This window comes from Xiphophorus couchianus, chromosome 4, assembly GCF_001444195.1.
Source record: "Xiphophorus couchianus chromosome 4, X_couchianus-1.0, whole genome shotgun sequence".
Classification (NCBI taxonomy): Eukaryota; Metazoa; Chordata; class Actinopteri; order Cyprinodontiformes; family Poeciliidae; genus Xiphophorus; species Xiphophorus couchianus.
In genome coordinates, this window is record NC_040231.1 from 436,833 (window position 1) to 451,269 (window position 14,437).

At 43.6% G+C, this 14,437-nt stretch overlaps 1 protein-coding gene across 1 annotated transcript; it reads right to left on the reverse strand.

Annotated features, from left to right (window-relative positions):
• Positions 1–5,418: 5,418 nt before the first annotated feature.
• Positions 5,419–10,078, reverse strand: LOC114142518 (iron-regulated protein FrpC-like). Its single transcript, XM_028013830.1, has 2 exons — positions 9,656–10,078; positions 5,419–8,605 (listed from the first exon to the last, which is right to left on the reverse strand). The coding sequence occupies exon 2, from the start codon at positions 6,894–6,896 to the stop codon at positions 5,952–5,954; it is 945 nt and encodes a 314-aa protein (XP_027869631.1). The 5' UTR covers positions 6,897–8,605; positions 9,656–10,078; the 3' UTR covers positions 5,419–5,951.
• Positions 10,079–14,437: the final 4,359 nt, after the last annotated feature.

Below are 14,437 nucleotides of genomic sequence, written 5' to 3' on the forward strand. Positions count from 1 at the left end.
ATTGTACAGTGAGATGGCATGTGGCAGGAAGGATTTCCTGTATCTGTCCCTACGACAGCGGAGCTGGAGCAGTCTATGTGAGAAGGAGCTCCGCTGTCTGTCCACTATGTTGTGGAGAGGGTGCTGTTTATTGTCCATAATAGACAGAACCTTCTTCAGTGTCCTCCTCTCCACCACAGTTTCCAGGGACTCCAGCCTTAGTCCCAGTACAGAGCCAGCTTTCCTGATGATTTTGTCTGGTCTATTAGAGTCGCTGGCTCTGATGCTGCTTCCCCAACACACAGCAGCAAAGAAGATGGCGCCGGCAACAACATCATCAGTAATAGTAGACATTTACACTTACATAGACTTTAGGATGCTGTACGTAGGCCTATTTATCAGATTTTGAGTCTTTCCATCCTGAGCTACATAATAGTAGCCCAGTGTCTCTTCTACCACATAGAGACAGAGACCACCGTCATTAATTAACAATTTTGAAGTAAAAACAAAAAATTCTTTTTAGATTCTACTATTAACATCCATCCATCCATCCATCTTCTTCCACTTATCCGGGGTCGGGTCACGGGGTCAGCAACTTCAGAAGTGAGGCTCAGACTTCCCTCCCCAGCCTCTTCTTCCAGCTCTTCCAGGGGAATCCCGAGGCGTTCCCAGGCCAGCCCAGGAACATCGTCCCTCCAGCGTGTCCTGGGTTTTCCACTCCTCCTGGTGGGACCTGAACTCCTCACCAGGGAGGCGTCCATCCTGACCAGATGCCTGAGCCTCAACTGGCTCCTCTCGATGTGAAGGAGCAGTGGCTCTGCTCTGAGTCCCTCCCGGATGACTGAGCTTCTCTCTCTAAGGGAGAGCCCAGCCACCCTACGGAGAAAACCCATTTCTGCCGCTTGTATCCGCGATCTCGTTCTTTCGGTCATGACCCAAAGCTCATGACCAAAGATGAGGGTGGGAACGTAGATCGACCGGTAAATGGAGAGCTTTGCTTTTTGGCTCAGCTCTCTCTTCACCACAACGGACCGGTACAGCGCCCGCTTAACGGCAGATGCTGTACCAATCCGCCTCAGTGTGGAGGTCGGCCTCAGGCAGACTGTTATTTTTAGAAAGCTCAGGCATTTATCTGGATTTGTGCGACTGGTCGAGTGTTTGGACTGTCAGAGACGTTCATGAGCAGCTCGTTTATCTCACGGTGGCTCGTTTCCTGAGCCAAGATAGAGGTGTAAGGTGAGAGGCCTCCTGACAGCAACTGGATTTATAAAGAGCTCCAATCTGTCTCTGATTTACCCAAAGAAATTCAGTCATCTTTCTAAGCTGGAGCCATAAAAACATGTTCCCATCATCAGCTCAGCTTCTGTCTGTTCCTGTTCCAGGCTTCACCTGATCTGTGGATCATGATGGATACCCGTCAGGTCGCAGAATAATCCAGTCAAGCTTGGTTTTGTGCTGCTAACCTAACAGGATGGTGAGGAAGCAAGCAGCTGAGGAAATCCCTCAGGTTTTCCAGCAGCAACTCAGAGAGAACAACCAAAATCTATATTTCCATCTTTAGTGACAGAAACTAAACAAAAACTACCGACAGAGACAGTAAGAAACACAAATCTCTGTCCTCCATCATCGTTTCGCCTCTGCTGGTCTGACACACGAGGAAAGCAACAATACATCTGTTTCCTGAAGGAAACGGCAACTTGCAGTGTTTCTTCAGTAAATGTAATCTGATTACTGGATTTGAAATAGCAGTGTGTTGATTACTTGTTCCGCCTCAGTCCGACTCTGTCCATCCTGGTCCATTGTTTCCTTTCTTTTCTTGTCTGACCAGAAGATTCGATCCTGTGACAGTTGCATCGAGGACTACGGCCTCCGTGCACCGGAGATGACCTTTGACACCTCCTGAGCTGATAGTCAGCTGCTGGTTTCATTAGCGTTAGCTCGACTGTGCTGACCAGGATCAGGGTTCTTGGTGAATGGTCTCAGGCTGTTTTTGGTTCTGACCCGGTTTCAGCTTCAGATCTGTTTACTTCCTGAGATCAGGACAAGCAGCTCCATGTTGGAGACGGTTCCCGTCAGTAAACACGGCGTCCGTCATCGCCCTCAGCATCAGATGGAAAGATAAACCAGCCTGAAGTGGAGAGGAGGAGGAGGATGAAGAGCGCGTTTTGGCAGCTGTCCTGCTGCGATATGCTGGTGAACTCTGGCCTCTTTTCTGCCTTTCAGGGAGATCTTGTTGTCCCCATGGAGGAGTCACGGTCTGTTTCAGAAGCTGAATGAGAGCGGAACGCTTGGATTAGACCCTGATCCTCTCAGTTTTTATCAAAACAAAGCAGAACGGTTCGGATGCCAGAGTAAACACCAAGAATAAAGCTGAGCAGAGATTACTCCGTCTCCGCGCTGCTGTTTGATTCCAGGCATTTTGATGCCAAGATATTTCATGTTGTTGTGTTTTCATCTCCAGCTCAGGTTCCTGCCGGGAGAGGAAACAGAATGTAGGTCAGATCTTTGATTAGGCCCTCCGCCAGGAACCGATGAGATCAGACGGAGTGGACCCGGGTCAGGCTTCGGATCAGCTGGTTTTGCTGAGACAGAGTGGGAAGAAACAAACATGGCCGCCCTGGGATCTGCTGGGCTCTTCTGGGAAGAACCAGTAAAAGGTCCAGACCTTGAGAACCGGTTTAGGGTCCAGGGCAGCTCCTTCTTCGCTGGTTTTCCAATGAAATGGTTCTGGTTCTGACAGGTCGGGTCAGGTCCACTACAGTAAAATCAGAGCCTGCAGCAGCGTTAGCACCATTTACCCATGATGCCCAGCTTCAGTGACTCAGGAAGTCCAAACAGACATTCGTTTTCTGTACTTGGTTCTGATCGAGATCAGTCTGCATTCACACCAGAGCCTCAGAAAGTGGATCTGGGTCCGGTTGTTTGGTCGCTGCCAGAATCACAGGACTGAAACCATCTGAAGAGGTCCGGCGGCCAAATTGTCCATACAGGAGACGTGAACAAATAAAAACATGAAGTCTCAGTTCCTCCTGATTCAAACCTTCACCTCTGTCCTGGAGGACAGTAAGGACAGTGCTGTCCTCACTGTCCTCATCAGGTCCCACAACCACAGGAGAAAAGGTTTGTACCACAGCAGACGTCATGAGGCCAGGTTACAGCGGACGGATTTTATTCACCGATTTCTGTTGTTAATATGGGAGGATCGTCAGGAACGGATCTGGAGACGATTCGGCCGAATGAAACCGATGAGCAGAAGATGCTTCCTGTGGAGGAACGCGTCCCGTCTTGAGCAGGAATGTTCGACTGAAGCCTGGAGCTACGATCATTTTCAGCTCTACTCAGATGTTTCTGCCATAGCACAGGGTCAGAGGTCAAAGGTCAGGGGGGGTTCTGAATAATTTCTTGTTTTTAGATGAGCATTTTTCAGCTTTTTGTACCTGTAGCAGCCAGGATTTGGCTCCGGGACTCGGGTCGTGGACTTGGCAGGAGTAAAAACTCCCAGCAGATGTCGAGTCCTGCTGGTCCGGTTCAGTCGGAACCGCAGCAGAAATGGAACCAAAGCAACACAGTGATCCAAAAGGGGGCTTAAAGAGTGTGATATTGGCCCCGCCCCCTTTAATGGAGGGCAGACAGGAAGAGGAGAAACTCGTGCCACAGCCTTCCTCCACAGCCAGGGGGCGCTACAGAGCCGTCTGGCTGAAGCTGCTATTGATCTTGAATGAAACGCTAAAGCATTAATGAACAGAAACTGAATGAAGTGCGACACGAGTTCATAGATATATTTTATTCTATTATTTATATTTATATATATATATATATTATTGTATTAGCAGCCAGCAGAGTGCTGGTTCAAATTCTCTAAAATAGTCTAAAGTTCTGCAAAAAGATCATAAAACCTCTAGAATACGACTATTGTTACCTTAGCAGAGTGGTTCCACTAAACTGCCCTCTGATTGGCTCTTGGTTCCATCACGGAGCCTTCTGATTGGCTGGGAAGCATAAAGGGTAGAACAGGACGTTACAGACGCTCCACTGAGCCTCATGAAGACCTGAAACCAGAATCTCTGCTGGGATTAAAGGGACCAAACTGGAGAACCTGAGCTCTCCCTCAGTCCTTCTTCTGTTTCGGCTTCTCAGACCCGAAACAGTTCTGGTTCTGCTCTGTGTGTCTGGTGGAGCCGTTGAGTCGGCACCCTGAAGCATGCTGGGATATTTTTGATAAATCCTTCTCCATTTGTCCCTCCGGGTCGCAGTGACCCGGTACCGAACCCAGAGCCTTTTGTCTCACAGCAGAAGAACCGAGCCCAGTCGGCCTGGGCCAACCCCGGCCCCCAACACACACACTGATAACACACACACACCCTGTCTGCTTCTGAATGGTGCGTCCCAGCAGCAGTTTAACGCTTTAATGATTTATTGGAGGAAATGTTCTGATTAAAGCTTTTCCCTCCAACATGACTCACCACCACACCGATGAATAGAACCCAGCAGAACCTGATTCCATCAGCTGCTGATTTTGGGTTGGGCTCAACCCAAAATCAGTCCAATCACTGTGAACAAACTCAGCGTCGTCCCCTGCTGTCAGAGACGTGCACAACAGAACCAAACAGAACCAGGACGCTAAACACCTGGGCGGACCTAGCCCCGCCTTCGAGGCACAGCTCCTCCCCCACTCAGCTCCTTCAGACTAGCCAGCAAGACATTAGCAATCCTATAATGAGCTCAGCTGCTGAGCTCATTATAGGTCCTGCTGTCAAAGCAACGCTGGTGAAAACACTAAAGGATTAATAGAGGAGCCATGTTGGGATGACTTCCTGGAGGCGGAGCTTCAGGAAGAGCAGGAGCTTCTTAAAGGGATCCACGATTAGTAATAAAACTAGACCTTATTTGGGAAATATTTATCTTAGATGTAAAAGCAATACTGTCATAGGGTGGTGTATGAGTTGGTGAGGCAGAACGCTTGAGACCCAGGTAAGATGTATGATGACAGTTTAATGGTGAAAGTGCAAGATCCAAAACACCAGGCAGCACAACTGAACGGAAGCCAGGGCTCAACGCCGGTAGCAACTGGTTATTAGAATGGACAGCAAACAAAACGGTGCATACGACACGCACAAACGACTGCAAGACAAGGACCCGACGAGGACGCAGACACACAGGTGGCATTAAATACACAGAGGGTAATCACAGAAACGAGACACACCTGGGAATGATCAAGGGGAGACAAGATGGCACGGAGACTCAGAGACACAGAAAACTCGAAATAAATACACAGAAAAACACAGATCATGACAAATACAGTAATAACACTGTCTTTTTGTGGCTCTAGTGTCCCTTATATGACAGCAGGCTGACAGGAAACGGGGAAGACATGCGGCAAATGTCGTCGGGTCCGGGAGTCGAACCCGCGACGGAACCCGCGAGGACTCAAGGCCTCCAAATGTGGGTCGCACTAACCACTACGCCACCACGGCACGCCCTAGTTTTTATAAATTTTAATAAAATATTGTCACAGGAATGTCGCCATCTTGTTCACGCTGCAATGCATTCTGGGTAAATGACGTGTAATGGCTCCTCCATCTAGAACAGTGATGAGTAACATTAAGCCTTTTTAATTTGAACCGGAGCGCATTGAAACCGATCAGAACTAGAAATAACAAGAGGTGTTTAAGAGGAGGAGCAAACAGAGGAAGAGGAAGAGTTGGCTGTAGCTGCTGCTGCCTTCAGGTTCATAATGAAACAATGAATGAGACTCACCTGGTCACTGTGTGGTCCGGTAAGAACTATAGCTCTGTGTCCGGTTCGGCAACAGCTGTTACTGGTGGTGGTTTCACATTCAGTACTGTTTAGCTCTGTTAGCATTCCCAGCGGTAATAGCTCCGTTAGCATTCCCAGCGGTAATAGCTCTGTTAGCATTCCCAGCGGTAATAGCTCCGTTAGCATTTCAAGTAGTAATAGCTCCATTAGTATTTTCAGGCAGTAATAGCATCGTTAGCATTTCCGGCAGTAATAGCATCGTTAGCATTTCCGGCAGTAATAGCATCGTTAGCATTTCTGGCAGTAATAGCTCCGTTAGCATTTCTGGCAGTAATAGCTCCGTTAGCATTTCCGGCAGTAATAGCATCGTTAGCAGTTCCGGCAGTAATAGCTTCGTTAGCATTCCCGGCAGTAATAGCATCGTTAGCATTTCCGGCAGTAATAGCATCGTTTGCATTTCCGGCAGTAATAGCTCCGTTAGCATTTCCGGCAGTAATAGCATCGTTAGCATTTCCGGCAGTAATAGCTCCGTTAGCATTTCCGGCAGTAATAGCATGGTTAGCATTTCCGGCAGTAATAGCATGGTTAGCATTTCTGGCAGTAATAGCATTGTTAGCATTTCTGGCAGTAATAGCTCCGTTAGCATTTCTGGCAGTAATAGCTCCGTTAGCATTTCTGGCAGTAATAGCATCGTTAGCAGTTCCGGCAGTAATAGCTTCGTTAGCATTCCCGGCAGTAATAGCATCGTTAGCATTTCCGGCAGTAATAGCATCGTTTGCATTTCCGGCAGTAATAGCTCCGTTAGCATTTCCGGCAGTAATAGCATCGTTAGCATTTCCGGCAGTAATAGCTCCGTTAGCATTTCCGGCAGTAATAGCATGGTTAGCATTTCCGGCAGTAATAGCATCGTTAGCATTTCTGGCAGTAATAGCATTGTTAGCATTTCTGGCAGTAATAGCTCCGTTAGCATTTCTGGCAGTAATAGCATCGTTAGCATTTCTGGCAGTAATAGCATTGTTAGCATTTCTGGCAGTAATAGCTCCGTTAGCATTTCTGGCAGTAATAGCATCGTTAGCATTTCCGGCAGTAATAGCTCCGTTAGCATTTCCGGCAGTAATAGCTCCGTTAGCGCTGCTTGCCTTTGACGTTTCTCCCAGCATCTGTAGCGCTCTGTCCGGTTTGAGACGCTGTGTAACAGCGACACCAAATTTTACCACTGACCCGGACCTCCATGGGTCCGGTCGGATCGGTGACGTCAGTACCCAGGCAGTATAGCTCCTGATAGCATCTCAAAGAGCGTCCAGCTCTGCCCGTCTCAGCACGGCATTAATTTTTAAGGTAACAATCACCTGTTAGAGCCTTCATTGGTTCTGCTGGTATATATGGCTCAAAGTGCTGTGGAGAAATGTCCAGGGTCCAGATGAGGTCCTTCGTTGTTGTTCCTCTCCGGCTCTCGCCTTCGCTCTCCTTTCTTTCATGTGGGAAATTATCCAGATTCGCCACAGATTTTTATTTTTTTATCACAGTCGATAGTAACACAGTGTGACGTTATCTAAAATTACACCAATCAAACGCAATATGATCAACAACTACTGGGGTAAAGTTAGCTTTCCTGTGTTTACTCTGTAGACTCCAGTACAGATTGGACCTGATGACGTCATCAACCCATCGGTGAAAAAATGGCGACCTCCATGGGTGACAAATACAACAAAAGATGTGCACTAGGCCTGTCATGATAAATTTTGCTGAGCGATTGTCTCAAAAATTATTGCAATAAACGATAACATTGTTTGAAGGCCATTTTAAACTTATGTAATGGTAACGATGTAATAATGCAAGCACATTCTGCCAAAAATAAATGCACTTTACTTTTAAAAGAACACTTAACACTGGAAGTGGAACAAAATAAAACAACCAAAAATAAAAATAAAATGGACTCTCAGTCTTTGTTAAGAAAAAATGCATTTCAATCAAAACTAAACAAAGTGCAAATAAAAAGTATGTTCAACCAAAAGAGTACAGATTATGAAGTCTTTATGCTGTATTGTCCTTCAATAATCATTAGATTTAGATGGAGACGACGGGCAGATCCGACTACCTGATGCAATAGTTCACTCCTCCCTTACGCCAAGGACATGAGGAAGGGAGGGTCAGTGGAGAGAATCGGAGTTGATCCAGTGTCATCAATAGAAAGAGAAAAAGGGGAGGGGTCACGTGACCGAGATCGAGATGGCAGCACAGTGAACAGCTCCAGGGAAGGTGTTCCGAATTTTCTCTTAAAACTCTTGCAAAAGCAGTAAAGAAGGCTCAAAAGATACAACACTGATATGTCTAAAGCTTCGTCTGTGAAACAGTGCGAAATTTTCTCAAAAAGACGCAAGACAACCTCTAAAACAGCACCGAGTTGAACTGCGGTGAAGAAGCTAATATGGCTAGCATAGCTGAAGTATTGGAGGAGCTAAAGTCACTCCAGTCGGACTTTGGAGTTAAGCTGGATAGTATAGATGAAAGACTGACTGGAATGGCGAGCGCTATGACTGCACTGGAGGCTAAAGTGTCTGAGGTTAAACAGGACCTATTAAACCAGGCGGCTCATATGGAGGAGGCTGAGGCCCGCATTGCCGAAGTAAAAGGCTCACTTGAAAAAGCAGAAACATCTTTGACTTCAGCTATGAAACGAATCCTGCTCCTTGAGGCCAAAACGGATGACCTGGAGAACCGAGGAAGGCGAAAGAACCTGCGTGTCTTTGGCATCCGAGAAGGAGCAGAAGGAAGACAGTCGCTTTTCGACTTTATTAGCAACATGCTACCGAAGTGGCTGGAACTCGCACCGGACAAGTCATTCACACTGGAACGGGTTCACCGCACACTAGGGGTTGAACGACTACATATTTTTTAAGGTCGACTACATCATGATAATAGTCGAGTCGATGTCGACTAGTCGCGGTGACGTCATAGTGACGTAGGCGCAAAAACCCTTCACAACTACTTGGAGGCTTTATTATTAGCTATATGTCAGACAAGTATACACTGTCATTACCAACTACAGGCTTTTATTTAATCAGCAGCTGTCATTACCACAGATCTTTATTTAATCAGCAACATAACATCATAATGTATTAGTTAGATCGTCGTGACAAAGACACTCGCGAGCCGGCTAAGTGACATCCTTAGCGGGAAGGGGGCGAGTTTTAGACGGTGTTCTGTCAGATAGCCATGCGTTGTCAGATCGTCATACGCTTAGCTCAGACATGTATACGTTGTCATTACCATATGATTTTATTTAATCAGCAACATAGAATCATGACGTAGATCATCATACACTTTGTTATTAACAGTTATATGGCATCCTGACTTAGCGGTTAAGTAGGTTAATGAGTTTTACACGGGCCTGTGTTGTAATTGACTGCAGCTGCAGCCAGACCTGCTTTAAATACACTTTGAAACCATGACAACGCATGTATATTTATCTAGTTATCATATTATGTCATATTATAAACAATTTAATGACTTATTTTCGTTATAACTTGTTGCGTATGCTGAACTGACAACTCCACTGACGGTCGGACTTCTTAATGCGCATGCGCGGGCATGCGTACTGACTGCATGTGTGCTATCCTGACAGCGTATGGCTATCTGACAGAACAACGGCTGGTGTTTTGTAGTGGACTGCAGCTGCAACTCCATCTCCTTTTAAAAACACTGTAAAACCACATATATGCATCCATCTACATATCATTTAAACTAATGTATTAACTTATTTTTCTTGTGTCTTGTGACGTATACTGTGCTGTCAGATCAGCACAGGCTGTCACCACCGGCAATCACATGACTGCGACTAGTCGACATGAAATGTAAAAACTCGCGAGACGTCCTAGAGTCGACTAGTCGACTAATTGGTTCAACCCCTACCGCACACCAGCCTCTGGGAAACCAAACCAGGGCAGAGCGGTTCTGATTCGCTTCTTAAAGTTCCCGGAGAAGGAATTTGTGTACCGAGAGGCAAGGAAAAGAGATATTATGCAAGACGGGGCCAAAATCACGTTTGCACAGGATCTATCGGCGGAGACCGTACGGATCAGACGCGGTTCCACCCGGTAGTGAAGCTGTTTGTCGGCATCGGTGCGTTCCGCGTATTCCAACACAACCCCTGCAAACTCCGAGTTCTGCACGGTGGAAAGATCCATCTCTTCTCAACACCTCAAGAAGCTGAAACATTTTACAAGACTCTTCCAAAATAAACACAGCGGATGCCTCTGATCAGCGAGTCTTGGTTAAGAAACAGGTAAACAGATAAGACATTTTATGTGGCTGTTCCTCAACAACCGGATCATAATCAGGATCAGTAGCGGCTGGTGCTAAAAAAACTGAGGGGGGCGCACACAAACAAACAAATGAAAAACAAACAAAACAAATCTTAAAAAATAGCACTATTTGAACATGAATTTTGCCCTCCTTTCCTTCTGCCCTGCAAATTTCTCAATTACATTCTTGTTAAAGTCAGTCATCTCTGTGACTAGTCTTTTCTCCATTGACAACATGGCCAATGCATTCAGCCTGTCCTGAGTCATTGAGTTTCTCAGAAAAGTCTTGATTCTTTTCAGAGTTGAAAAGCACCTTTCAGCTATGCTAAGTTTCCCCCAAAAACTTAGCTTCATTGCATTGTCTAGGTGGCTGCGGCTGTTTTCGTGCCGTTTGCATTTTTCTGAAAGATGTTTTAAGTCTCTTACCCCAGTTGTTGTCCACATTTCCTCCGTGCCAGAACTTTGAAATAGCAAACACGGAAAGCAGTAAAATGCATTGCTTAATGCAAACGTAACCGTGAATCGACCTAACGAACTGCAGCTGCGCTAATGAGTCGAATCGGGGATTGTCCAATCACACAATGTTTTTAAAACAATTAGCCAGTACTGACACTTTACCAGTAATGACACAACAGAATGGGTGTGTCCGGGACGCAGAGCGCTGCGCCCTGTGGAAAACCTTAAACAACCAATTAAAAGTCAGCCTCAGATCACCTGCTTGCCAAAAGTTGATGCGCCTACATACACTCTCATTAGGACGGCGCCCTGCACATAGGAAGTGTGCACAATGTGAGCAATTAGAATTATGTATTTACTATTTTAATAAATTCTAACATGTCTATTGGACACACAGTATGAATAAATACATTTCTAAGTATTTTGCAGTTCAGAATAGAAATCATTTATTATCTAAACAATTTAAAGGGGGCGGCGCACAAGCGCCCCCTACTGGCCAGCCGCCACTGATCAGGATCCGTACTAAGTTAATGGGAAGTTCATATAAACATAACCGACTGCTCTTATGCGCTCACATGTTCGAAGTCTAATTTGAACTGTTTTGGCATTAATGCTAAAAGTTAAGCATTAAGCAAGTTATTACCGTTCTATCAAGGGTTAATGGTATTATTTTATAGCTGGACACTGTCTGCTGTGGAGAGCTTTGGTGAGGTCATGTTGACTAGTTGCTCCTCAGTAATGTGGATCAACGTCCTCCAGAAACAGGGTTCAAAGGGAGGGGGAGGCATTTCAGATAAAGAAATGCAAAAGTTCGTTTGGGGATTGTTCATGACTAGTTCTGTGTCTTGTATGGTTGAATGTGTGAATGTATGTGCAAACCTGCATTTTCTGCACTATTTTTGCCTACTTTATTTTAGTATAACAGTAAATTAACCCGATATGGAAAAAACAACCAAAGGAAATGGTTTGAATATCAAAATTACAAGCTGGAATGTCAGAGGAATACGAAAACTAAATAAATTGAAACAAGTATTAGACCGACTAAAATATTTGAAATCTAAAATAATTTTTTTTACAAGAATCTCATTTGATTGAGTCAGAAATACATTGGATAATTAAAAGATGGCAGGGTCAGGTATATCACTCTTCCTTTACCAGTCATGCCAGAGGAGTTATTATTCTTATACATAAGTCAATAACATTTCAAATTATAAGGACAATTAAAGACCCATATGGGAGATATATTATTGTGCAGGGACATATTTCAACATTAAAACTAAATTTGATAAATATTTATGAACCAAATAATGATAACCCATCCTTTTATGAAAATTTATTCTTAACCTTGTCAGCCCTGGAGGGATTTTATATTATAGGAGGGGACTTTAATTGTACCCTTAACCCAAGCCTGGATAAATCTACTCAAACTGATACCAGTCATTCACAAACCAGGAAAATACTCCTTAATTATATAACAGATTTAAGAATAAATGACGTATGGATTCACCAATTAATAATTCTAAATCAGAGTTAATGTTTCTTAATGAAGAAGAAAGGAGAAGTCCTATTGTGACTACCCCATTTAAAACAACAACAAAAAGTTTTACATACTTGGGCATTAAGGTCACCCCATCTCTTAATGAAATAAGCATAACAAATTATAATCCCCTTGTGGAAAAAGTCACAGAAATGCTAAATAGATGGTCAAACCTGCCTATATCTATAATAGGCCGAATAAATTTATTAAAAATGACAATCTTGCCCAAATTTTTGTATTATTTTCAAACACTTCCATTACCGCTGTCAGATTCATTTTATGACAGTCTGGATAAACTATTTAATCAATTTATTTGGAGTAATAGAAAAGCAAGACTCCGCTTAAAACTACTCTATCTGCCCTATGAAAGAGGTGGACTTCAAGTCCCTAATTTCAGATGGTATTATATGGCCGCCCAACTAACATCAGCTACCCACTACCTTTGCCCGACGACACCTCCAGCCTGGGTAGATATTGAACAGCAATCTGTTCCAGATTTCCCCTTAAATACCTTTCTATATTCTTCGGACCTAAAGACATTAAAAAAGACCACAAAAAACCCCTTTTTAAAAAATACGATTACAAACTGGTATGCAGCACACAAACATGTAGGTGAGCATCCAGAGCTATCACAATTTACCCCAATCTGGGGTAACGAAAGGTTCATCCCAGGAAAAAATGATGGAGGATTTAAACTATGGAAAACCAAAGGCATTCAGAAAATTAAAGATCTGTATGTTGATGGCAAGTTACTTACTTTTGATGAGCTATGTAAGAAGTATTTAATACCCCCGAAACATTTTTTTAAATACTTGCAATTGAAAAACTTTATGTCATCAAAACTGAAACAAATAGTTGACATTCCACCCTTAACAAAAATAGAAGAGGTGTGTGTTGGAGACTCAAAAGGGAAAGGTTTTCTCTCTGTGTTCTATAATTTGTTAATGCTTTCCTCTAGGGACTCAGCAATAGATAAGTTGGACGCTTGGAGAAGAGATACTTTCGAAGATATAGATGAGGAAGACTGGAATCAGGCCTGTTTAAAAGCACAAAAACAAACAATAAACACACGATTTAAACTTTTGCAATATAAATGGCTTATGAGAACCTATATAACACCAGTTAAGCTTCATCATATGTCCAGTGATATTCCAGATACTTGCACTAAATGTTTGTTTGAAAAAGGAACTCTTCTCCATTGTTTGTGGGAATGTCTTAAAATTCAGAGGTTTTGGAAGGATGTTATTGGGTGTCTATCTGAATTGTTTAAGGTAAAAGTCCCATTAGAGGTTAAAATCTGTGTACTAGGAATATACCCAGCGGAATTTAAACAATCACAGAGGAAAACTAAATTGATAGACTATGGACTTCTTCAAGCCAGAAGATCTATAGCATTATGCTGGAGAGGCATGGATGCACCCTCCCTGGGACTCTGGAAGAAGGAAATTGCAAATTCGCTCGGACTGGAAAAGCTAACATACATCACCAAGGGTAAACAACGGGATTTTGAGACTCTCTGGGAGCCATATATGAAGATCATAGGGACTGAAGGTGGAACTTATTAATGGCTGTCTTGTCTACAGTTTCTATTCATATATTGTTCTGTTATTTTTCTTTCTTTTTTCTCTAAGTTAATCTAAAAGATTTTTGATATTTTTGGAACCAAACAAATGCAGGTTTGAAGGGTGAGTGTGGGAGTGAATGCAAGAGTGTATAAGTACATGTTATAATGTTAAGTTTGTTGTGTGTAAATTTGTTATGTCAAAAAAGAGAAAATTCAATAAAAAAAAAAAAAAAAAAAGAAAGAGTAAAAAAAGGCAGAAAGAAACCGGTAAATTAAAATGAGGTCGATAATTTTCATTTATCAGGCGATTAATTGATGTATTGTTTATTGCAATAAGCCTAATGTACATTTTTGAAGTAATTAAAGAGTTTTGGCGTAATACAAACAATATTTTTTTTGGTAATTGGAAAATTACAACATATTTAGGCCAACTTGTTCAACTAATCCTGGATCCCTTTATAGAGACAGACGTCAAGTCAAAATTATTCTGAGTCATATTTGACATAAAGCATGTTTCTAACAGCTGGAGGCTGCAGTTCCTGGACTCTGTTAAATGAAACTGTCTGTCTGGAAACATGATCATTTCTAACACCCTGAACGTTTGTTTTCCTCCTAGATGAGACGGCTGAAGCTTCACTCCATCGGTCTGCGCTGACCGCCTCAGCAGACCCACGACTCACTTGCTAGCTCAGTTAGCCCTGCTCTGTTAGCATAAGGCTAGCAGCCAGAGAAACACTGCTACCCAACTGGCAGCTCTGGCAGGTTTTCTCTGTCTGAGACCAATAATTAAATATCCACTTTATTAAATGTTTTTGGTTAATTTGTTCAGTTCTCTTAGAG

Coding starts and splice junctions, on each gene's coding strand:
- LOC114142518 (XM_028013830.1), bottom strand. CDS start 6,896: ATGCTGGGAGAAACGTCAAAGGCAAGCAGCGCTAACGGAGCTATTACT.